At 41.9% G+C, this 26,805-nt stretch overlaps 1 protein-coding gene across 1 annotated transcript in view; it reads left to right on the top strand.

Annotated features, from left to right (window-relative positions):
- Window positions 1–138: 138 nt before the first annotated feature.
- hcn2b (hyperpolarization activated cyclic nucleotide-gated potassium channel 2b) overlaps window positions 139–26,805 on the top strand; it is a 51,409-nt gene continuing 24,742 nt past the window's right edge. The window contains exons 1-4 of the mRNA XM_038716232.1: window positions 139–1,134; window positions 2,490–2,913; window positions 11,673–11,834; window positions 23,759–23,977. Coding sequence (XP_038572160.1) covers window positions 302–1,134; window positions 2,490–2,913; window positions 11,673–11,834; window positions 23,759–23,977 — 1,638 coding nt within the window. The 5' untranslated portion in view covers window positions 139–301. The remainder of the gene's footprint in view (window positions 1,135–2,489; window positions 2,914–11,672; window positions 11,835–23,758; window positions 23,978–26,805) is intronic.

The following is a 26,805-nucleotide window of genomic DNA, read 5'->3' as shown; positions in this document are numbered from 1 at the left end:
TTGACAGGTTGCTTTCTTTTGTTCACATAGTTTCTTTAATAGCCTAAATTTATACTTGTAGGTGGTTGCAGCCCAGGGGTAATGCTGTGCTCTCTCTCTCTCACTCTCTCACTCACTCACACACTCTAACAGCAGCCAGGTTGCAGCCATAGCAACGCCACCTGGTGCGCTGTTATCCGTAAGTGGTGTGGATGGAAAGCAGAGGCTGCTTTGAACTCCGCGCACCTGCCGCCGCCGCCGCCCAGTCTCGCCAGGTTCAAGGTACGGGAGTTTCTTTTCTGTTTGCCTTTGCCTGCCTGCTATGGACGAGGCGGAGGACGATGAGGAGGAGCCCAAATTCCGGCAGCCTCGACCACCTCAAGTAGCCCGCGAGGATCATGTGAGAAGCGGAGGAACCGAGATGAAGAAATTTACGCCAGGAGGCGGAGCTGCGTCCTTTGCGCGCAAAAACTCCTACAACAATGAGCTGTGGCTCCTGCGAGACGCGGACCCCGCACCTGCCAGTGGCAGCACAGCCTCTGCTTTGTTATGCCAGAGGGATGCTGCTGGCGGCTCAGAGTCAGACCACAGGAGTGGAGGGGACACAGAGGCAGGCGTCACAGGAGAGGGAGCCATCGGCATGATATGCAACAAAAACGGAGATTGTAGAAGGGACCCGACCAGTTCAGGGAGCCTCTCCTCTCTCATCTCAAGGCAGGAGAAGCAGACGGATGGAGTAGTGGCAGCAGCTGAAGACGGCAAGGGGCAGGCTGCGATTATGGACGGCTCTCTCACTTCAGCGGGGTCCCTGACACAGGGGCCCGGGGCCGAGGTCAAGACCGCGGCAGCGATGGAGAAAAAGGACTCAAGAGTTTCCTTCTCCAACGCCCCGGCAGGTAAAGGACAGACTCCGAGTCAACAGTCAAGAAATTCTGTCACATTTTCCAAAGCTGAGGATGGCTCTCAGATAGTGCCGGATGATGGAGACTCCAGGGGGAACCAGACATACATGCAGCGGCAGTTTAGTTCCATGCTTCAGCCCGGAGTTAACAAGTTCTCCCTGCGCATGTTTGGCAGCCAGAAGGCAGTGGAGAAAGAGCAAGAGCGCGTAAAGTCAGCAGGCAACTGGATTATCCACCCATACAGCGACTTCAGGTATGGGTCAAGCCGAGTTAGGTTCATAAACCGCTTACTCTTAGATAGAGTTGGTCTGCATGGAATATAAAGAGCCTGTGATCTCTGTGTGATTGTATGGATATGGTATAAACACATTGTCAGATTCTCCATATCAAACTTTATATTAGAGAATACTAAAAGTAAGATGTCCTCCATAGAAAGAACTTTAGCTGATTTAAACATATTTACAATTATGTTTTTATAATGCTTAACATTTTTACTGGGGGAATAAAACTTAAGGGCTGAATTTGATCCATTTAGAAGACTGGGAAATATTTTTATATTTATCTACGTATTGATGCCAAATGGGTCAAACATGTAAGTTGGGAAAGTTATGTCATTGAGTTGGAATGCGTCTGAACATCTGTTTAAGCACCAAGGATAGCTCCTCCAATTACCTCAAGCATAGAACAACATCAGTCTGACGATAAAACCAACTATTTGAGCTCTTAACTCGCTTTGCTGTGGGGTGGGGGGTTGCTATGAAAATATTATTTAAGAGATTGTTGATTAGTGGTTTTATGGGGAATGGTGTCAAGGAACACTGAACACAGTTGAAGATAATAGGGAACATAGGATTCAAGTCATGACTCAGCAACACTCACCCACTTACTCTGAGCTGATCAGACTGCAGGGCCACTTAGGCTTTCGGAACAACCCAATACAAAAACATATAGGGCTGCAAATAAGTCTTTTTAAAAAAAAAAAGCTAAATTAATCTGCTAATTATTTCCTTGATTAATCATTTGGTCTATAAAATTTCAGAAAATAGGGAAACATTCCAGTGTGACGCCTTCAAATGTGATGTTTTGTTCAGTTTTAGATAAAGAAGAGCAGCAAAGTCTCACTTTGGGAAAGCTAGGACCAGAGTATATTTGGCATTTTTGCTTGACAGTTGATTAATTGATTATCTATAAATAGTTGCTAAATAATTAATTCTCTTATAATGGACAGTTAGAATTCAAACCTTTGTGCAAGCGTTGTTTTAAAGTGTAATAGAAGCAATTATGAATCCGAAATGGAACACAAAACTGGAGCCGTGATAGTTGCTGAGACATCCTCTGCCAGTGGCATTACTACAGCTCGTCTTCCCTTAATATCTCTGCCTGCTTGCCCTTGGTTTGACCTTGTCTGGTGTCAGATGGTATAGGTTACCTCATCAGGAGAAGGTACAGTGCAATCAAGTGAAACAGGCTCACTTTGCACTTTATTTGTGTAACTATCATGTAGTGATTTCCCTCAGATCAGCATATTTCAAGTTTGTGCGTGAGAGATTAAATGGCCACCCACTCCATCTCTAACCCTCTTCTCCACCACTGCTTTACTGTTGCCAGGTTCTACTGGGACTTCACCATGCTGATGTTCATGGTGGGCAACCTGATCATCATCCCCGTGGGCATCACCTTCTTTAAGGAGGAGACCACCACGCCCTGGATCATCTTCAATGTGGTTTCCGACACCTTCTTCCTCATGGACCTCGTGCTGAACTTCAGGACTGGCATCGTGTTCGAGGACAACACCGAGATCATCCTCGATCCCGAGAAGATTAAGATGAAGTACCTGAAGACCTGGTTTGTGGTGGACTTTGTCTCCTCCATACCCGTGGATTATATCTTCCTCATCGTGGAGAAAGGGATAGACTCTGAGGTGTACAAGACGGCCCGGGCGCTTCGCATCGTTCGCTTCACTAAGATCCTCAGTCTGCTGCGGCTGCTGCGGCTGTCCAGGCTCATCCGTTACATACACCAATGGGAGGAGGTAGGCTGAGATTCAGCATTTATAATCCAGTGAAAACCATTGCCTAATAAAAGTGCTTTATTTAGGCAAAGATGGTGGTTACACCAATCTAAGATATCTGTAACCTGACTGATATGGGATGATATATTGGCCGATGTTCTGTAAACAGACATTTTTGGTGATAATATGTCAAATCTGATTGTTCAAGAACTGTGTTAGATATTTAACAGTTGAACAATAAATGTCCTAATGAATTTATTTTAATTACTGTGACAGTAAATATAAGATAGCAGCAAAATGTGTAAGCGCAACTGTATTACGGTAAACAAACAACAAACTGAAAATGAAATTAACACTTTATGTATTTGTGTTTGTGTTTCTTTTTAAGTTAAAATATACTAGATCTAGACCGATATATTGCGATACTAGCGGTCGATATTAGCTTACTACAGATATATTTGTATCGGGTACATGTTGGCAGATAAACAAATAAATAAATACTAAAAGTAGGTTTGTGGTAATTTAGAAATAGTGTTGCCATGACATAGTTTTTCCACCAGAGGGCACTGACAAGTTGATTTTTCAACTGTGAATTGTCCTGCTTTGTCACAGTTCTTTAAAATTACAAATATAAGGGATCCATATGAAGATTGTTGTTTATGTTGAAAATCCAGTATCGGTCCAGTAAAAAAAATCCAGGTTTAGCAAAATCCTGTATCGGTCAGGCTATATATGATAATGTCTGTTGCCTTTGCAGACAATTTTCCCAACGTTTCTTCAACATTTACTTTAACATCATGTCTATGAAGATTCTCAGTCATCCAGGTCATAGTTATCCAACGAAGGTTAAAATGAAGGGCAACTGGACTTGGTTGAAGATACTGGAAGACGTTTCGTCCCTCATCCAAAGGACTTCTTCAGTTCTGACTGACTGGCAGGGAAACTCAGCTATTTAACCTCAGTGGGGTCGTTGGCCCGGGTCATCGATACCGCTGGTTCGTTAGTGTTCCTTGTTGCTGTGACGACAGTCGTTACAGTCGTTAGGACTACCTGTGGCCAAGACTGAACGACCATCGTTGGTATCTTCACCTGAGGCCAATAGGTTACGTTTGTTGAGTTTCCTGGGAAGTGATGAAAGGACAGCATTGTAAGTGGGGGATAAGTGGTGGCGTAGACCCCCTCCCCTGTTCAATGACGGCTTCTCAACCCTGGTGTAGATGGCTTCCTTGACACCTCTTTCAAACCATCCATCTTCTCTGTCTAAAATGTGCACCTGGTGGTCCTCAAACGAGTGTCCTCTGTCCTTCAGATGTAAGTAGACTGCAGAGTCTTGACCTGAGGAGTTGGCCCTTCTGTGTTGAGCCATGCGTTTGTGTAGTGGTTGTTTAGTCTCCCCAATATACAGGTCTGTGCATTCCTCACTGCATTGGACCGCATACACTAGATTGCTTTTCTTGTGTTTGGGTGTGCGGTCTTTGGGGTGGACCAGCATCTGTCTTAGTGTGTTCTTGGGTTTAAAAAACACAGGGATGTTATGTTTGTTGAAAATCCTCCTGAGTTTCTCTGATACTCCAGACACATATGGAATCACAATGTTGTTGCGTTTGACCTTCTTTTCCTCCTCCCCTGTAGTTTTGTTCTTCTTGGATCTTGTGGCTGTTTTCACAAAAGCCCATTTAGGGTATCCACAGGCTGTAAGTGCCCCCTTCAGGTGGTTCTGTTCCTTCTCTCTGGCTTGGGTGCTTGTTGGTATGTTTTCCGCTCTGTGGTGCAGTGTTCTCATGACCCCTAGCTTGTGCTCCAGTGGGTGGTGTGAATTGAAGAGTAGGTATTGGTCTGTGTGTGTGGGTTTTCTGTAAACACCAATCTGCAGGCTCCTGTCCTCTTCAATGTGTACAGCGCAGTCCAGGAAGGCCAAACTGTTGTTGTGAACATCTTCTCGTGTGAACTTGATGTTACTGTCCACAGAGTTGATGTGTTCTGTGAAGGCTTGCACTTCCTGGCTTTTGATTTTGACCCAGGTGTCGTCCACATATCTGTACCAGTGGCTCGGTGCTATTCCTCTGAAGGAGTTGAGGGCTTTATTCTCCACTTCTTCCATGTAGATGTTTGCCACAATCGGGGATACCGGTGAGCCCATGGCACAGCCATGCTTCTGTCTGTAGAATCCACCGTTGTACTGGAAGTAGGTGGTGTTTAGACAGAGGTCGAGTAATTTGCAGATTTGGTCAGGGCTAGTTCTGTTGTCCAGGGTGTTGTCCTGTGTTAACCGTTTCCTAACGGTTTCTACTGCCTCTATGGTGGGGATGCAGGTGAACAAAGAAGTCACGTCATAGGATACCATGGTTTCATCTGGATCCAGTTTTAGTCCTCGAACTTTGTTTACAAAGTCAATAGAGTTTTGGACGTGGTGAGGCGTGTTTCCCACCAAAGGAGATAAGATGGTGGAAATGCGCTGTACACATTGAAGAGGACAGGAGCCTGCAGATTGGTGTTTACAGAAAACCCACACACACAGACCAATAGCTACTCTTCGATTCACACCACCCACTGGAGCACAAGCTAGGGGTCATGAGAACACTGCACCACAGAGCGGAAAACATACCAACAAGCACCCAAGCCAGAGAGAAGGAACAGAACCACCTGAAGGGGGCACTTACAGCCTGTGGATACCCTAAATGGACCTTTGTGAAGACAGCCACAAGATCCAAGAAGAACAAAACTACAGGGGAGGAGGAAAAGAAGGTCAAACGCAACAACATTGTGATTCCATACGTGTCTGGAGTATCAGAGAAACTCAGGAGGATTTTCAACAAACACAACATCCCTGTGTTTTTTAAACCCAAGAACACACTAAGACAGATGCTGGTCCACCCCAAAGACCGCACACCCAAACACAAGAAAAGCAATCTAGTGTATGCGGTCCAATGCAGTGAGGAATGCACAGACCTGTATATTGGGGAGACTAAACAACCACTACACAAACGCATGGCTCAACACAGAAGGGCCAACTCCTCAGGTCAAGACTCTGCAGTCTACTTACATCTGAAGGACAGAGGACACTCGTTTGAGGACCATCAGGTGCACATTTTAGACAGAGAAGATGGATGGTTTGAAAGAGGTGTCAAGGAAGCCATCTACACCAGGGTTGAGAAGCCGTCATTGAACAGGGGAGGGGGTCTACGCCACCACTTATCCCCCACTTACAATGCTGTCCTTTCATCACTTCCCAGGAAACTCAACAAACGTAACCTATTGGCCTCAGGTGAAGATACCAACGATGGTCGTTCAGTCTTGGCCACAGGTAGTCCTAACGACTGTAACGACTGTAACGACTGTCGTCACAGCAACAAGGAACACTAACGAACCAGCGGTATCGATGACCCGGGCCAACGACCCCACTGAGGTTAAATAGCTGAGTTTCCCTGCCAGTCAGTCAGAACTGAAGAAGTCCTTTGGATGAGGGACGAAACGTCTTCCAGTATCTTCAACCAAGTCCAGTTGCCCTTCATTTTAACCTTCGTTGGTTAACATCATGAAGCACCCTAAGTAAGCTACCTTGAAGACGGAGATGGTGCAGTGACGCAGGATCACCATCACCATCAAGGAATGTGTAGATTGTACGAAAGCACCTCACAAGAGTGTGTTTATTATGAATTCTTCTCATAAATGTTAGGGTCCAACAGAAAGGGTGGTCAGAGCGATACTGATTATCACTGACGTTCCAGTGTAGAATTAAGCTGCAGTTTGGATGTTAAAGTCAAAGTATTTCCCCAACTGTGTTTGCTTACATAACAAAAGATAAACTAGCCTAACAGTGCTCTAATTAAAATACAATATTGGATTCCAGTGCAGTGGTTTATGTCAGTATACAAGTGATTCTGTTTGTACATTAAAACTATTCTCCTGTGTGTAATTACTTCCCAACACACACAAAAAAGAAAATTTTACCATGCTGTATGGCAATAAGCCTGATAGTGGAATAATAGCTCATCATCATGTTCTGATGCAGTTAAGAATTCATGAAAAATTAATTTCTGCTTATCAGTGGGGAAGTGAAAAGGGATTTTCTGAGGAATGAACGCCACTAATTGCCTTAACCCCCTTCTCATAACAAGAGCTACCTTTTCCTTATTTTAATAATTGTTTTAATGTGGCATTTAAACCAATAAAGGCACCAAACAGTCATAAATGGATACTGGCAAGCTGGCTACTGCAAGGACACAAGCTTTCTGATGACACTACACATCAGTAAATAATGTTCGTCAAGAGACGGATGCATAATCATATATAGCTATATATGCTGCATACAACACAATTAGCCCTGGCCAGCTATGTGCATGTGCTTGCGTATATAAACTGACGATCCCTGTTCTGCATCAATGAATCAAATGTGCGCGGTCCCTCACTCTGAAAATAAGGACTGCTTTTCTGTTTACTGAGTGGTAATTTGAGCTTGACTAGAGCCCTAATCACTCATTCAAACACTCTCACTGAATACTCCTTTGCGTCGACTCAGCCCTGCTCCGATGAGCTTACTTCAGCGCTACTCTGCTCAGCTTGATCCAAATGTGGCTGGCTGTGTTTCCCCCCTGCCCAGCTCAGCTCGGCTCAGCTCAGCTTAGCTTAGATTTTAGGGGTTTCCTTTAAGATCATCTTGCGTTTTTAGCTCCGCTGCAGGCCAGCCTAGTAGAGAAAACTTTCCAACAACCGGGATGATGGTTTATGAAGGCGTCTGCAATATGTATTTTTGAATAGATCGGTGTGTGTTTGTTTGCCAACACAGAAGCAGAGATTAGTATTGTCAGGAATAACCAGAGCAATTTCCTGAGCCAGGAAGCTTGTATCAAGGCTCTCCACTTGCTGGCATGTCCCAGAGGATGCCTTTTTCATGAGCTAGACACTATTGGTGAATGGGTGGCAGCAGGAGTGTATGTGTCAGAGTGGGGCTCGGTGGTGGGAGTGTAATATTCCTCTAGTTCAGTAGTTTTCTCTAAATGTTGCCATCAGAATTGTCTGGATCACCGTGTATTTGACCATGTGCAGCAGGGAGGAGCAGAAAGTACTTTATCTGTGTTTTTCAGGCTGCGAGTTGTGGTCACATCAACGCGCCTTGACCCAGATTGTGGTCTGACAGTGACACATGGCCAGGTGCTGTTCTGGTGTCGGGGGCGGGGGGGGGGGACATTAGTCCTGGAGCCTCATTAATCATAATGGGAATGATTCCTAATCACAGGGCAGGGCCTCACGGTGTGTGTTTCCCTTTCTCCTTCCTCAAATTAGCTAAGGCCATTAGCCAATATAGGAGGTACTCCAAAAAAGTAAAGAAAATGGTGGCATTTGGTCTGTAGCTAAATTACATTGAACTCAAAGTTGACAAGTGGAAGTGGGTGGGTAAAACTGAAAATATGCAGAAGAGTGAAGAATAAAGTTGAAACTAGATAAATATTTGAACAAGATGTGTTTAAAGCACTTGGTGTGTAAAAAAAAACAAATAGGAGAAAGTCAAAGAAACTAATGGGATTTGGTAAAGTATCACTGTTCAGCCAAACGCAGACAGAAAAGGCCCAGAGCTACATGAGCAAGAATCATGCATCTACTATGCATGATTCTTGCTCATGTAGCTCTGGGACAAGTGGAGTATAATATGTGTGTTGGTCGAGTCGGGTGGAGGAATATGTTAGACTGGTTGGCTTTCTTGTGTTTGCACTGTAATTAACAAGAGACATTCGCACCCCGGGGGGTTCGGAGGAAAGCTGGTTTTGATATTTAAATGAGCTGTGAGTTTAGGGCGGCGAGGCCTCTGAGGTGACGCGATGAGTCACCGAATGTCCTGACCTGGCTGCTCCCAAACTGTAAATTCCCAACAGAGGATACTTGTTCACATCCCAAGACACACACACACACACTAATTTGTTCCTCTATCCCCTGGGGACATCTCATTGACATAATGCCCTCCCTATCCCCTTACCCTAACTTCAACCATCATAACTACCAAGTCTTAACCCTCTAAAAGAGGTCTCCATCTGTGTGGACTCCAGTTTCTGTCCCCACGGTGACGAGTCCCCATCGATAAGTGTGCATTCAGGTTCAAGTCCCGACTGGGAAAATATGAAACACTCACAAACACAGTATCTGGCCTAGTTCACATGTAGGATGATTCTCTTGTCTCAAATGATTTTTGTTATATAAGAAACCAAATCAAATTGGCGCATAAAGCAGGCATTTCCAATATGCATAAATGTGTGTGTGTGTATATACACTCACCTAAAGGATTATTAGGAACACCTGTTCAATTTCTCATTAATGCAATTATCTAATCAACAAATCACATGGCAGTTGCTTCAATGCATTTAGGGGTGTGGTCCTGGTCAAGACAATCTCCTGAACTACAAACTGAATGTCAGAATGGGAAAGAAAGGTGATTTATGCAATTTTGAGCGTGGCATGGTTGTTGGTGCCAGACGGGCCGGTCTGAGTTTTTCACAATCTGCTCAGTTATTGGGATTTTCACGCGCAACCATTTCTAGGGTTTACAAAGAATGGTGTGAAAAGGGAAAAACATCCAGTATGCGGCAGTCCTGTGGGCGAAAATGCCTTGTTGATGCTAGAGGTCAGAGGAGAATGGGCCGACTGATTCAAGCTGATAGAAGAGCAACTTTGACTGAAATAACCACTCGTTACAACCGAGGTATGCAGCAAAGCATTTGTGAAGCCACAACACGCACAACCTTGAGGCGGATGGGCTACAACAGCAGAAGACCCCACCGGGTACCACTCATCTCCACTACAAATAGGAAAAAGAGGCTACAATTTGCAAGAGCTCACCAAAATTGGACAGTTGAAGACTGGAAAAATGTTGCCTGGTCTGATGAGTCTCGATTTCTGTTGAGACATTCAGATGGTAGAGTCAGAATTTGGCGTAAACAGAATGAGAACATGGATCCATCATGCCTTGTTACCACTGTGCAGGGTGGTGGTGGTGGTGTAATGGTGCGGGGATGTTTTCTTGGCACACTTTAGGGCCCCTTAGTGCCAATTGGGCATTGTTTAAATGCCACGGCCTACCTGAGCATTGTTTCTGACCATGTCCATCCCTTTATGGCCACCATGTACCCATCCTCTGATGGCTACTTCCAGCAGGATAATGCACCATGTCACAAAGCTCCAATCATTTCAAATTGGTTTCTTGAACATGACAATGAGTTCACTGTACTAAAATGGCCCCCACAGTCACCAGATCTCAACCCAATAGAGCATCTTTGGGATGTGGTAGAACGGGAGCTTCGTGCCCTGGATGTGCATCCCACAAATCTCCATCAACTGCAAGATGCTATCCTATCAATATGGGCCAACATTTCTAAAGAATGCTTTCAGCACCTTGTTGAATCAATGCCACGTAGAATTAAGGCAGTTCTGAAGGCGAAAGGGGGTCAAACACAGTATTAGTATGGTGTTCCTAATAATCCTTTAGGTGAGTGTATGTATATATATATACAAACAGCATATTGCTCACTTCCTTGTAGGGGTAGATGGTTGCGTCCAGTTTGCCAAGCTAAACGAGGATTACACAGTAGTGCACACACTTGCATGTAAATCCACATTCATACAGAGACACACAGTTGTAACAAGGCCTGAAGTGAGTGGCGTTCACATAGCTGTGACCACAACACCAGCTCCACACAAGTGATCCTTCTTACCTGAGGCGAGTAAATCTAAGAAAATAGCAGAGAGAGGCCAGCCTAGGCTGCTGATGAAAGCCTGATCAGCGTCTGATGAAGTTTTTTTTAATTATCATTAATGTGGGTAGAGACCACAGTGCAGTTCATTTTCCCCACCTGGTTATAATGTCAAACCTCAGCCTGACACATTATTCTACTAAGGAATGACATACAGCAGCACCACTTGCAAGAAACCTCCCATTACCAGTTTTGCTACTGATTAGTGATGTCATCATACCATGTTGTACCTCCTGTTATAGCCACTGTTTGAAGTACATACACATCAATGAGAAACCCTGAAACTACTGAAAAACGGGCTTTCATATGTCCCTGCAGCTTTTCCTCCCGGGCTGTTGTTTTGCTTAAAGCTGCACCAATACACTAACAAAAGGTCAAATGACTGCCTGTAATATGAAAGGGGTCACTTATGTTGTCAACCTCACAACACATTAACGAAGTTGGCAGCTAGCTAGCAACAAAAACAGAGCTGAAACAAAGAGAGTGAATATTGGACTTAGCCTGATGGCCAGAAACACAACTCCAAATGAATGACTATGTTTCTCTGTAACTGCTGGATGAATAAATAGGCAATTGTATGTTAACTTCATAAAACAAAAACAAATCAATCAATACTGCTTTAAGAGTAGGATGTTAGCTAAACCATCTCCCAAAAATAACAGTGATAGCCATACATATCCAATATATATGAGGTTCTTCACTGTTAGCTAGTAGTTCCTACTTTGATTTATTTGATGTTCTTCATAATTCCTTCATCTTGCAAATACAATATTTACTACATGTTTTCTGGCTATTAATTAAAATCCAAGCGACAGTAGCAGTAACTTATTTTATGTTATTAAAAATATGCACAAGTTACTGCTACATATGTTAAAAATATCCTTCATGTAGGTTAAGTAGCGAAATTCTTTTTAGATTTCACCTCGATCTGTATAAACACAAAACAGATTTTTCATTCCCCTCACACATCCATCTCTGTCTTCTCCTCCTCCTCTCCACTTTAATAACCCTCTCTCTGCCCGTCTCTTCTCCTCCTGACAGATCTTCCACATGACCTATGACCTGGCCAGTGCTGTGATGCGAATATTCAACCTGATTGGTATGATGCTCCTGCTGTGTCACTGGGATGGCTGTCTCCAGTTCCTGGTTCCCATGCTGCAGGATTTCCCGTCTGACTGCTGGGTCTCCCTCAACAAGATGGTGGTAAGCAAAATTCTGTGTGTGTGTGTGTGTGTGTGTGTGTGTGTGTGTGTGTGTGTGTGTGTGTGTGTCGGCAGGGGTTAAAGGTTTTCGTAAGTCACACAATCACATGAACAGCAGTGTGAAAAAAACAGAGCATAAAACATATCCCCCATGGAGCACAAACGTGTAGGATTTATTTAAGGTTGAATCTGCACATACGCACACACACAGAGGACCGGCCTCGATTAAACCCTCTCTAGTTAAACACAGGAGACATGTCAGTGTACAGAAAGCAGGAGTGAGGAATGAAAAAAGAGCCTGTTTTTCATTCAGTTCATGCAGCACATCATGTGCTTTGTTCTTTAGCCATTCTCTTCTTTATCGCTCTCTTATATTTATCTCCTCTCAAATGTCCTTCTTTCCTTCCTTCTAGCTGGCAGGTAGCTTCTGGCCATCTGCTGATAGACAGACCATTAGGAGAGGTTTTCTCCAAAATGATTGCTGGCATGAACCAAAAGCTCTCTGGAGAGCAAGTGGTGCAACACTCAAGCTGCATGAAAAGCAATTATCTAACCATATAATATTATATTATAATTTATGAATAATCAGTATTAAAAGCGCGTTCATTTCTTACATTAAGTCTTTATTAACCCACAAGGATTTTGCTACACAGAAGCATAACTAACTCACTAATGCAACAAAACCTCAAACTACATGACAATATCACATTCAACTGCATATTCTGTATCTGCTTGTTACAACACTATTGAAGGAAATATTCAAACCTAATGTGTTTTTATGGCTGTACCATTACACAGCTCTAAATCATTTGCAGCCTTTCAGACAAATTTCTCTATAGACCTGTTTGGTATCATTAGAAACTTGAGTAGAATATACAAATCAAGTTTGGTGGGTTTGAACCCCCCGAAGGGGTTAACAGTGGGTTGTGTTATCTACACTGAACAAAATTATAAACGCAACACTTTTGTTTTTGCCCCCATTCATCATGAGCTGAACTAAAAGATCTAAGACCTTCTCTATGTACACAAAAGGCCTATTTCTCTCAAATATTGTTCTCAAATCTGCCAAAATCTGTGTTAGTGAGCACTTCTCCTTTGCCGAGATAATCCATCCACCTCACAGGTGTGGCATATCAAGATGATGATCAGACAGCATGGGTATTGCACAGGTGTGCTTTAGGCTGGCCTCAATGAAAGGCCACTCGAAAATGTGCAGTTCCATCACACAGCACAATGCCACAGATGTCGCAAGTTTTGAGGGAGCGTGCAATTGGCATGCTGACTGCAGGAATGTCAACCAGAGCTGTTGTCCGTGAATGTTCATTTCTCTACCATAAGCCGTCTCCAAAGGCGTTTCAGTGTATATATAACTGTTGCTGCATTCCACGAGGGAAAACACTTTCCTTTCTTTCAAGCTACCAGGTCAAATCACAAATTAGGAACACTTAATACGAAGGAAAAACACTAAAAACAAGGAACTTAAACCCTTCCATCCTGTCTGACTCTTTATTCTATATTGAAGATAACTGACAGGGCCAGGAGCCCAGAGTTGCCAGCAGATATGAGTAGTGGAACACATATGCCTGCTTGCCCTGTTGCTTAATGCTTGCCTTTTTTTTCCTTCTTACATGCTGTAAGCACACATACCATTCACACATACAGGCAATATGTATTACCTGTGGCAGGACTATTAGTTGTGCAACAAGAAGAGACCAACTACTCTACAAACTATACTGATCATACAGTATATAGGGTGTACACTAGTATATACTGTGTATTTGACACAGAGGTTACAATTGGTTTGGGAACAACTATAAAGAAAAAGAGAATTGCACTAATAGGATAAATGAGTTGGGGGTTAGAGAGGAGACATGTGCATTGATTGGAGAGGTAATGGCCGCATGAAGAAAGCAGAGTAAAGTGATTGGTTAAGGCTAAGCAGAAATAGTTGGCATTAACTTGCCCACCTCTGTGACAGAGCCAAAAAGATGTTATGGGTTGACTGGTACTGATTGCTGCAGCATAAGAAGCTGCAAATGATTTCAACTGGCTTGCGAGATAGCTCCTTGGAGGGAACATCACGTAATTGTTGTGTCTAAGGAAGTTCAGCAGCCTGTGTAATTCCTTCCTCATGCTTTTGTCAGGCTGTTTCCTGGGCCGTCTGACGCCGCTGTCTCAAATAAATGTTTCATATGCTTAGGATGAACCTTCTAATTTTAGCACACAGATTTGTGACATTCGGGCCTCGAAAATACTCCTTTGAAAAAGTCTGTGTGCTACGACACACTGGTGTGCGTACGTGTGTGTGTGTGTGTCTGTGTGTGAGATCTTCAGGAACAGATGGATCCCACACCCATTGACCCTAGGGGACATGACTGTTGCTTGTCTGTCGTTCCATCTCTCGTTTCTCATTTCATCTATGGCCATCTTTCTCTCCTCCCCCATCTCCTACACACACACAAACATACAAACACACACATCTCTTCCATGTCTGTAGAGGCCAACAAGAAGCCCACTGCTGTGCGACAACTCAGTAAGTCACTTCTGACTCAAATACAGTACACATTAGCTATATTGTCGACTAAAGTGAGAACAGTTTGGATATTACTACTTGTCGTATCCTGCCCATAGTGCTCAAACATGCCTACTCCCTCGACATCTGGAGTTGTTTTCTCATTTCACAGTTGCAAATATGAAAGTTGTGGCTCTTATTAGTATTCAACTCCAATTCAGAGCTACATTTTATGTTGATGTTTTCCAATCTCAGAGGACAGACAGCTTCTGTATTGCACACATTACATTATTTTTGTGTACAGAGTTAATTATCACCGAAGGATATAAATGCAGAGAAAATATATTGCTCTCTACACTGTCATCCGTGAATCCCCCCCCTCTTTTCCTAACTTGCGTCACTCCTTTCCTCCCTCCCTTCCACCTCACTGTGTTTACATTCGCTTTCCTCTTTGATGCCACAGACTGATGCGTGTTGTTTACGCCTTTGTACCATTTTCTGAGCCACATGCCACAATGCCAGTGAGCACCGATGTGGGCGTGGCCGCCCGGTGTGCTGTGATGTGCTGCTTTCCATCAAGGTCAGAGATCCTCTTCAGAGTGGCTTTGAATGAGAGACGCAGCCGCAGCGTTAAATGATCCTCATCCTATGTTTCACTTCAGACTGACTGGCTGTCTGCCTGCGCGGGACATTTACTGGACTCCACCCTGCTTTCCCTTTTGCGTCATCCTTGCGTTTAGATAGATTTAGAAACAGCACATGATTCATTCACTCGCTCAGAAGGCACACTCATATGCTCGTTTATACCTGCTTTTATGCGTCTGTCTTTGGGTGTACGACTATGTGACATTCAAGTAAGTGATAATCAATATAGCCTCTATCCAACTCTTCTCCCTCCTGTAATGTATTAAGCCCTTCTTCAAAACACTCAAAAATAATATCTGTGACTTGTAAAAGATATGCACGCAGCCGACAGTGGTGTTTATTGTAAACCCGATCATCAGGCTCCCACAGCATAATGATCACAAGAGACCAGATCATAAACGCCTTGATGACAGGCAGTTTTGTCCCATATACCTCACCCTGGTTGGCTGTTGGATCAATGGCATTAAAATAAAACCTCTCTCCTCCTCTCAACGTCTCTCTGCTTCAGTCTGTGCTCTGTTTCTGTATTTAATATTCAAGCTGCTGAGAGACATTTTGCTGTAGAAGAATAGTTGCTGTAATTGCAATATTACACCTATTTGTGTGGCTTTGTTATCGGTGCAAGGGCAGTGTAGGCACGCGCGCGCACACACACACACAAAGATGTACTTAAAAAAACCTGCTTTAAAAGTTAATAATGACATCCTCCCTTCATTCAGTTACTGAAGTGATCTAACTGACAGGCATGCCTGTCAGCGCACTTAAGAATAATGGACAGTAACTGTGTGACATCTGTGTGTGGAGGTGTTGGTGTGTGTGTGATCCAACAGCCTCTTTCAGTACTAATTTGATGCACTAAAGTGTAACAGATCTCAGTAACACAACATCCATTTCTTAAACATACTTGTCTAGAGAAGAAAATTTAAGTGGACGGAAGTGGCATGTGGAAATTGATTGAATCCTTAATTTATAGGTACTCTCAGGATATTTTTGTGTCTCTTTATTAGGAGAGTACACATGTACATGTTCCTGCCCCACATGGGTAATTTATTGCAGACATGAAACCTTAAGGTAAAGTCATTTTATGTCTCTCATAAGTTATAATGCATTTAAACTAAAAAGTATTAAAAAGCAAAAACTATGTTTGGAGAATGTTACTATTTTATTTGATCATTTTTGAACAGGGTTATTTGAAGAGCTTATTTGTACTTTGCTAGGTCAAGCCATGTGTTAGCTAAAGAAAACATGCTGCTCAGCCTGATTAGAGCTGCATTCTTTATGGGGCAAGTTGCCCCTGTGAAACCAACCCCATTCTAAAAAGACAAGTTGGCTTGTCATGGGTTTTTATTCAATAACACCATAGAAATGTAGTTTTTTGCAAACAAGGTTTTTCTAAATAGAAATAGTAGAAAGTTAACTTAAACTCTGGAAATGGGCAGATAATACTCTTTCCACATATAGACACACTCAGAGACAGAGGCTGTTTATACATTTCTTTAGGGTGGGAAAATGCATGGATCATTATGGTTCACCTTGTAAAAATAAAGAGTCTACAGTATTTGTGGCCGAAATGACAGCTCTCCAAAAGCCAAAATATCTGTATCACTGACCTTATGTTGCAGTCAACTGGTCTAACAGATACAATGGGCTCTTTTTATACATTTTGTTCGGTAAGTTGGTCATTTTTGTCATCTAACTAATGCTAGCTAATAGTTAAGTTTAAAAGTAAAAAGTTGATCGGATAGCTGAAGCTGATTCAGGACGCCTCTGTTAGAGTCCTCACTAAGACCAGGAGAGTGAATCACTCCAGTTCTCAGATCTTTGCATTGGCCTCCTGTGTGTAAAATAATTTAGTTTAAAATACTACTGTTTAAAGCAGTGGATGCTATAGGGCCAAAATACATTTCTGATCTGCTGCTCCGTTATGAATCCTTCAGACCTCTCAGGTTGTCTCAAACAGGTCTGCTGGCTGTCCCCAGAGTCAAAAATAAACAAGGAAAAGCAGCATTCAACAAATTTGGCAACCAGTCCAATAGAATAGATAGGCTATTTCAGTCTTGACGTCTGACAGAACGACCAACATTGCCATCCACAGAGCAATACTGCTAGCGTGGCTTAGGAATCATCCAGACCACACGGGTTGTCTCAAACAGGTCTACTGAAAGTCAAAAATAAACACGAAGAAGCAGCATTCAACAAACTCCCACAAAACTTGCAGTCAGTTCTTCTAAAATCAGGACTTAAAACTTGTCTTTTTGCCGTTTCCCAAGTTAAATGTACTATTTATGCACACGTGTTTAGTGCTTGCACTGTAGCTGAACTGGAAATTGTTTTCTATTGTTTAATCTGTCTTATTCTATTTCATCTTATTTTAGCCATGGCATAGAGGTACAGCAGGTAACCAACTAATTGGAAGATAGGTGATTTGATCCCCTGCTCCTCCAGTCTGCATGTTGAAGATACTGAACTCCAAATTGCTGCTGTTGGCTGTGCCAACAGGGTGTGTGTGTGTGTGTGTGTGTATGAAGTTCCACTGATGAGCATTTGGCACCTTGTATGGTAGTCCCTGCCATCAGTGGATGCGTGTGTGAATGGAGTAAATGTGACATGTAGCCTAGTGGAAAGCATTTTGAGTGGTCGGAACACTAGAAATGTGCTGTACAAATACATTTGCCTTGCCTAAATGTGCGCTTAATAACATTAGGAAACATCAAGTTGTCATGCCACATAATGAAAGTAAATGGCTTTACAAACCAACAGTTATACGACAAAAGGCAGAAGTCTATAGTAAGAGTAAACTAAATACTCAATAAAGTAACAGGTGCCAACACCTGGGAGTGCTGTGTTTTAAAGTTCGCAAAACTCTCCCAGGTAACTGAATTACTCAGAGAATTGTGTTACTTCGTTGTAAAAATGGTTAAGGCTGGAGCTACGTTACCTTTCTCTCGCGTCTCCCCAGTATATAGGTTGTACTTAGGGAGAGCAGTGAAATGAGGTAAATGCTAGGCATGCTAACATGCTCACAATGACAATGCTAATATGCTATGGTTTAGCAGGTATAATGTTTACCATGTTTATCATTATTTAGTATGCTACCATTTGGCTAATTAGCACTAAACAGAAAGTAACACTGAGGCTGGTATTTTATCAAAAACAAGAAATTAAAATTGATCTGTAACCAATTTAATGGCCACCAGTCCAGTAGTTTAGATATTTCAGTCTGGACAAAAGAGGTGGACTGACCGAATGTCTGACAGGACGGACCAACATTGCCATCCATAGAGCAACACTGCTAACATGGCTTAAAAAGCGACTGGCTCTTCCCACTGTTAAGTTTAAAAGCAGTACAGATTTTTCTTTCTTTTTTTTTTCTTAATATTACCACAACAACGGACTATCTCATACTTGTCATTTCATTTTTAATTTGTCAGTTCAGAGGCTGGATCCTCCGAAGAACCCACTACTCCCCCTATGCAAACGAGTCTCTCCTCATAAACCTATAGTAGAATAGTTACAGTAGTGCACTTGTAATTTTTATTCCTTTGCACACCTTATCTGCGAAAATTCCCCGCATGGATGAATTTTTCGATTTACTGAAAGCAAAAGGATGACAGCTATGGTGTTCTCCAGCGCAGTTCTGCCCATGTTGAATACCTCAGGGAAGGAGATGAAAAAAATTACCATGTCTTAAAAAACTACATATTTCAAGCTGGCAAAATGTGGCCAGTTTTCAGTTTTTATATATAGTAAGGCCTAATATAGCAGAGTGAATGCAAGGGTGTGATGTTGATTTACAAAGCAACATTTCTCACTGAATCTTTGTATTTTGTGTCAGCAGGAGTTAATAATATGTAAAGAATACAATAAGTGGCTGAAAATCTGGGGAGAGAAAAATAGCCCCTCTCCTGTTCTCCCAAATAATTCAGACTGCTATTAACTGCTCTTATGTAAGTCTAATGATGATGATACTTTAACCAACAAATAAACAACTACTTTTATCTAATCTAATGCATTATGTGTGTTCTTTGAGCACATGACGTATTCTTTCTCTTGATATCTGTCAAAGGAGAAATACCAATTAAAGTTAATGAACTCAGACTATGTTAATGGTTGTTCAGATTAGCTTTATGCAAGCAGCAACCTCCAGAGCTAGATAGTATGAATGATAGATGAAGTGCCCAAATCTGCAGTTCATCGAATAGCCACGTGAAGCTGGCTCCAAAAGTGTTCAGTCTGGTACAAATAAACGGTTTTGGTCTAATTTCCCCTTCATAACAACTGTGCAGGGGGTAAATTCTCATACAAGTTACCTGTTTAAATTATATTAAGGTTTAAAGTTATGACGAATTAAGCACATGGCCGCTTTGAGTGACAGATGGGTGCCCTTGCAGATGGCTAGCCGCTATGTGGTGTAGCAGCCAGGCTTCGTTCAGCCCACGTCAGCTCCATCTCTTCGCCAAGAGTCAGGCACTGCCAAGATGGCAACGTCCAGAGCATTGAGCTTCACAACGGCTTTTCAGAAACCTATCGGTGACATCACAGACACTATGTCCATGTTTTATACAGTCTATGTTTAATGCTGCATTCATGCGCTCCTCGGATGGTCCCAGTTCCCGAGTTGGGAAGTCGTTCTTCTGACTTTGGTGTGTTCATGTGCTTTAAGTCGGAATGTGGAAATAACATGGATGCTACTATTAAAGTAGTAGTATGTGTTGGATTAGCATTATCATTGTCATCCAACTATGATAAAACAGTTTGGAGCTTTCTATTACAAAGTTTTTTTGTTTGTTTTTTTGCCCCAGAGTTGCTACTGCAGCAGTACATTACCTGAAACCACTAAAATACTGCTTGTAGCCTACTGCAAATACTGCTAATAAATAACTTTCCTTATTAATGTTCTTCACACTACATGGACAGCAAACTAACCTTTATAACGTAATACCATATTGCTAATGACACCATAGCAATTATGCAATACATGATTTTGCACCATTTAAACATTTCTAACCATCAACCATTTTTTCCGCCATGTTTCTACGTCAACAACGCGGCAACTTGTAGCAAAATTTTCTCCGTCTTTCCGAGTTGTTGTTCCGACTTCAATGGGCATTCATGTAAATTTTCCCAGTCGGAAATTAATTTTTCCGATTATTCCGACACCACATGAATGCATCATAAACCCCAGGAGCCTATAGGGGCCTTATTGTTCTACACTCTACACACTAAACTAAGATGATGAACATGGTAAATATTAAACTAGCTAAACATCGGCATGCTTTGTCATTATGAGAATGTTAGCGTGCTAACGTTAGCATTTGGCTTAGCCTCACAAAGGCACTAGCATCAATATAGGCTACTTGTTAGTTACTACATTTTACACATTCATGTGATCACTTTAAAACATTTCTTGTTTTTGTCACATTACCTCAGTTTGTAGAAAAATTATTACAATAAAATAAATAGAAAAATGCTGCATTTGGTCCACCAGGACCTTTGAAATGGCTGCTGATTATATTCAGAGAAATCAGTAAAAAAAACCCGCCTGAATTGGTATCTCACCTGGATTTGAGTAAGAGGAGGGTATGATGTTCCAGTTCAGGTTATGAATTCAAACTTGTGATGTAGTTACCTTAGCAAACACAGCCACCATGATATTCTGAAATTTTGGTTATTAGTCCATTATTTTACTTAAACACACACTCCAATTTAAGTGTACAAATGAGTACTCATACAATCAAGAGAAATATGTATAATTTTTATTAATTTATGTTTGTTTTTTTTATAGAACAGCTGAAGAGAGATACAGGGATGACATGTCACACATGCTCTACTGTGTGAGCTAACTAGCCCCCAAAATACATTTGCTTTTAATTTCTTTATTAATGTTGTCAACTACTTTTACCAGTCAGCAAACCATCTTGCAACTTTCCGTACTCATTTGGTTTTAAATAATGAATACAAACACGAACCCACTGGTTCTAAATAATGAATCTTAACATTCCTAACATGGTCTTTTATGTCAGTTTACATATTAAAATTGTAAATGTCAGTCCTTAAAGCAAAGCCCCATGTCAGTTTTAGACTGTCAAAGAGTGACTGCACCCTGTCAAATACATGCGCAGCAGCATGACTGGCACAAGTCTATCACAAACACACACACACTTAAATACTAGCTGATTGTCAAACATCATGTAAAGCCAGATAAACGTGCCAGCGTGCACGTACACTCACTATTCTATACTTACGCCATCATGCATCATAGATGTCCCATAATCCCTTTGGTTTCCTCCCTAAATGTATTATGTACAATTAGCTATCATCCACGCTACTCAGTCAAGACAGAAAGCAAATAAAATGAACATAAGAGCTAATTTACTTTGCTTCCTCTCCCCCCGCACACACAGGGTGTTGTCTCTGTACAATTGGTTTATTGTGTTACTATAAAGGCTGTAATTTTCAATAGTAAGAGACAGTGGTACACAGTGTCAGTTTTAATCAGCTATTATCTCAAACTTAAACACAATCTGTCCAGTTACAGCTGATGTGTTGCCTCTGCATCAACCACAACTTGTATTTTTGCACTTACTTAAACAAAAAAAGATAAAACGCAAGTTAGCTTTAGAAGTGCTGGTAAGTGGATTTTGTTACCTTTGGCTAGCTGTTTACCCTTTTCCAGTCTGTATGCCAAGCTAAGCTAAACGGCTGGAGCTCCATATTTACTGCACAGATATGAGAGTTGTATCGATCTTCTCATCTAACTGTCGGCATGATGGGAATAAGCATATTACGGAAAAGGTCAAACAAGCTTACATGCAGCTAGATGTGCTACATCCACTTTACTTTCACTAGAGGTTATCATTAATATTGTATGACTGCATCCATTTGTTTAAATACTTAAACTTGGATCATCAAGTCTGTCTAATCCAGGTATATGGTTGCATTTTTGGAAATCTGAGCAGAAACTGGAGACTCTCCTGTAGGCCTTAACAACAAAACTAACAAAAACAACAAAATTTCTAGGAACACAGGACAGATGAACTGACTCATACCTGTGGGCTTTCACTTACCTTACACAGCCACACAGACAGACTGAGAGTAATGCATCTTTGACCCATAGATAAAACATTCAATATCTGTACCAAGATGATTAAAAATCCACAGGCAGGACACAAGTGGATTTACAGTAATGTTAGCGTGTTAGTTGAAAATCTGTTTTATTATCAGGAGTTGTTACTCCTGAAATCCATAAATTACAGACAGACAAGCTAAGGGCTGTTTCTTGGTTTTATGTACTACTCAGCATTTTTAAATGTATGTTTAGCATTTCTGTGCTACTTATCTAGTTGTATTTGTTGAGTGTATGCATGTTTAAAATTGAATACATTATTCTCTGGTGCTCTGTCTACTGAAATACTGTGTGGTTTGTGTGTCTGTCTGTGAGAGTGTGAAACAGACAGATGCAGACGGTGTGTAAAAAGGTGCTTATTTCTGTGCCTGGGCTCTGGGTTAGGGCCTCCTCCAGCAATGTGGCCAGAATGCTCATGGCTGACTGGAGGGATTGAGTCCTGGGTGGCTGTTCACCACCTGGGGCAGCAGGGATGAGGCTTAGACTGAGGCAGTAGTGTTGAAATGTTCTCAGGGTTTGTGTGATATTTTGCTTATTATAATGTGCTTAAGGGCTATGGATGACAGAGAGAAAAGGACTGTGCTGTGCAAGGCTACATCATATCAAAGTAACAACAAAGCTGAAGCGACGATGATGGTGCTTATAATCTTAAACGCTTCAAACTGTTGTCGTAGGTTTCTGTGTCTTTTAATCTAAGCTCAGAATGCCCAGTTTATCTCCTAAAAGAAATCCAAACAACTGACCCAGCTGATAGCTCCTAAAAGATATGAAACTTCGCTCGGAGCTGGAGCTCAGCTCACAGTCTGACACCGGGGCCGAGTTTCTGGTTATCCTGCTGCTGGAGGCTAAGTGCATCGTCTGTCTCTGCTATTCCTTAAATCACATTTTTAAACACAAATTTTAAAACATTTGACGGCAGCCTCTTGCCACTGTGCCTGCTTTCACCTTCTCTAGAACCAACCACATTTGAATCTCAAATGAAATGCAAATGTCCCTGCAAAAATACAAATCAGATAAGAACCCAACAACAGTCAATCAGTGACTGAAGACACCACTTGTCCCAGAGAGACAGAAGGAGTTTGAGGGAAAAACACACGTTTGAGGGGAGGATGTGAGGTTCAGCAGTGCCTTTGGAGGGCTTTCTAGTGAATCTAACATGGGAGTACTAGGGTTGGCTGAGTGTGTGATAACCAATCAAAGGCAGACTGGAGCAGGCAGATGCACAGGCTCCTCATTAACATTTTTTCCTCTTCTCCTTCTGTTTGGCCAAGGCTACTCAGCGTTGATGATGATAAGGCTCTCCACCAAACCTGAAACATTCACCAGACACAGAGCCATATACTTAACCAGGGATGTCTTACTCATTAGCTTTCTTTTTCTTTAACTCCCCCTTGCCAACACCACTTCTGTCCCACTCTTAACTTGTCGAAATATTCACTGCAACGTGCCTTAACAGTCTACCTTTGGCAGCGACGACAGGCCTTTGGGTCATCAGGTCAAAACCATTGTAGCATGAAAGTAAAAATATAAAAGTAGGGTGCTATTTTGACAGAATTAGCCTGATTTTTCTCCTTTCTCTTCCACCTTCTTATATTTTGTATTCACAATTTATTTCTTCTCTGTCTCTTTGCTCTCCCTCCAGAATGACTCATGGAGCGAGCTCTACTCCTTCGCCCTGTTTAAGGCCATGAGCCACATGCTGTGCATTGGATATGGAAGACAAGCCCCAGAGAGCATGTCGGACATCTGGCTAACCATGCTCAGTATGATCGTTGGCGCCACCTGCTATGCCATGTTCATCGGTCACGCAACTGCCCTCATTCAGTCTCTAGACTCATCCAGACGGCAGTACCAAGAAAAGGTAAGGATCTGGCTAGCTTTTGGAGTTATTTCACTGGCTGTTTAATGGAGTAGTTCAGCAATTTTTGGGAAATAGGCTTATTTGCTTTCTTGCTGAAAGTTTGATGAGAAGATCGAGAACACGTATTTGCGTTAAGTATGAAGCCAGAGCCAGGGCGCCAATTGCTTAGTTTAGCATAAAGACTGGAAGCAGGGGGAAACAGCTAGCCTGGCTCTGTTCAAAGTTTAAAGAAATATGCCTAGTAGCACCTTAAAGCTCACTAATTAACATGTTATATCTAACAAAAATCTAACAATGACAAGTTGTGTTTATTATGGGGAGTTATGTGCTGTAAAAAGTTTCTCCTGTTTCTGGTCTTTATGCAAAGAGGTCTTTATCCTAAATTTGTACTTAATGGGCAGGCTAAACTTAATTCCAAAAATCATGTAACTATTCTTTGTAGTTTATGCAACATCTCTTTTCAGAAATAATGTCCTAGTTACACTGAGTAATCCATAGACCATGCTGTTAACAGGTGTTATTGGAACTGTCTTCTACCGAACAAATAATCCCTATGGATGGTGTGTTCTGTGGATTATCCAGAGTTACTGGGGCACTTTTTATGGAAACATAGTTTTTAATTTTCTTTGTCAGTGGTGTGAGCATGGCTAAATCACTATAGTATTTTGTTACACCAACACTTTTAAACTAAAACTAGCTTTTGTGGAGAAAAAAATGAAGAAAAAGGAGGGAAGGTTTTACTACAGTCTATCTTTAGATCACTGGTGAAATAAATTAATGGGATTCAGGATTACCTTACCCTTAACCAGGTGGCAAGACCCCGTAAGAAGACTCCATAAGGAGATGCAATCCACAGTTCTTGTCCTCTACAACAATGTGTATATGGTTATCACATTTGATAGGAACAGAGGGGGTTTGCTCACTTGAAACACACTTGGATAGGAAAAGCATCTGTTCCATTAGTTGGCTACAGCTTGCCGGGGCTCGGCCTGTCTGTCGTCTCCGTACAACGGCAGATCAAAGCTTTCGGTGTCTGCAAGCCAGGGAGGGCTTTATAAGGCCATGGTGTCAGCGGTGCTCTGTGTCTCGTTAGCGTCCTTAGATCCTAGGTGATGTGGAGATGTCTTATGCCATCTATCCCTCATACAGACACGCACATACACATCAGGGTGATTGGTCCAGCTTTGTTGTTTAGTTGAAGCCTCTGGGCAATGTTTAGAACAAAGGATGATCGGGTTTACGTCTCTCTCTCTGAATCATATGTTGTTGGGGCCTCAACATGTATCTTTATTCTGTTTATTTTCTTGCTCTTGTGGCTTGGCTGTCTATCATGGCAGAGAGATAATCATCTTGCCTTATTTTCTAGGTCACGATATCAGTAAGCATCCATGATCATGTTGAGTTCATAGCAGACCAGCTCTGCTGTGGGAGGGCTGTGGTGGTCTTCAAAAAGTAATGAGGCTACCGTATGTATGTGTCAGATTCATGAGCATGGTAAATGCAGCAGGGAAAGAAGTACACCATCCATAATCACTGAGCACACTGAGCTACATTTATAACGGTGGATGCACACAAACACACAACAGGTCGATGTTGTGTGACCCCAGTGATGTTGGTCAAAGCCAACAATTTGAAGGGTCATTTTACTCAAAATACATAAGAATGCAGCCGCCATAACAAGACAGAGGAGGTGAACAGAAGTTTGTATGTGGTGCTTACAGCATCAATAAACAAAGTAACTGTCTGGACAGGGTTTTCTGTGGATTATCCGGAGTTAATGGGACATATTGATTAACTTGTTGTTGTTTAATGCTTTTGCATGTTATATGGGATTTCAACTTGAGAACCTCAGACAGGACCTGAGCCAAAGCAGTGATCATGCTTCTTCAGTCAGCAGCCTCAGATCTGTAGACTGCCCTGCCCTAAGAACTCAGACTCATTAAATCCACTTCTCAAAATACACTCTCATAGACTTTCTTTTATGTAACTGCTGATGTTTAGCCTTGTGTTGTTTCCCCATGCATTTTTAAAATCTAATTTCATTTTCTAGTTATTTTTTCTTTTCATCATGTTTTCTAATTTTACAGCTTCATCGTCTTCTATTCTTTATTTTTGCATCTTTTATTATTTCATTCCTGCCTTTATGCTTTCCTATAATTGAAATGTTTAGTTAATTGTTATTTTTAAAGTTTCTCATTTTTGTCTAGCTTTGCAAAGAATGTTATATTATTTGTTCCGCCTGTGTTTGTCTGTTAGTTAGCCGGCAAATGTCAAAAAGTTATTAGCAAATTTTTGTGGAATTTGCTGGAAAGTTAATCAAGGTCCAAGGAAGATAAGATTAGTGTTTGGCAAGGATATTGATCCAATAGCACTACCAGGTGGCCATTTGTAAAATTGGTTGGGCCACACCCATGTCTGCCTAAACCTGTTGTTCTACCATTTTTCTTTTGTTTTTAACCATCCCTACAAACTTCACCCAGTCCTCACCAAATTTGGCCCGTAACTTAGTTGGAAAACCTGAAAAAGGTTGTTATACACTTATAATGTGATTGGTTTCCAGATGGCCTGTTTGACATTAATGTCATAAGTTAAAAGGACGCCCTCCTGCAGCGAGCACAAAGACTAACAGAGAAATTGAGAGAAAGGGCAAATGAGTGGCTGAGTCTATCCTGAGCCTCTGTTTTGTGTCAATTACATGTAGCTGTACTCTGTCAGCGATGTGACGTCTGCAGCAATCACTTCCTGCTATAACTCTCATTCTTCCCTTTTTTCCACGATGTACAACAGTGAAATAATGAACAGAGTAACAAGACAACTTATCAAACATG

The sequence above is a fragment of the Micropterus salmoides genome, unplaced genomic scaffold (genome assembly GCF_014851395.1).
Source record: "Micropterus salmoides isolate LMB-PRFRI ecotype aquatic unplaced genomic scaffold, ASM1485139v1 Ms_hic_scaffold_13, whole genome shotgun sequence".
NCBI lineage: Eukaryota > Metazoa > Chordata > Actinopteri > Centrarchiformes > Centrarchidae > Micropterus > Micropterus salmoides.
The sequence above is the reverse complement of the archived record's forward strand: the minus strand, read 5'-3'. Positions and strand labels throughout refer to the sequence as shown.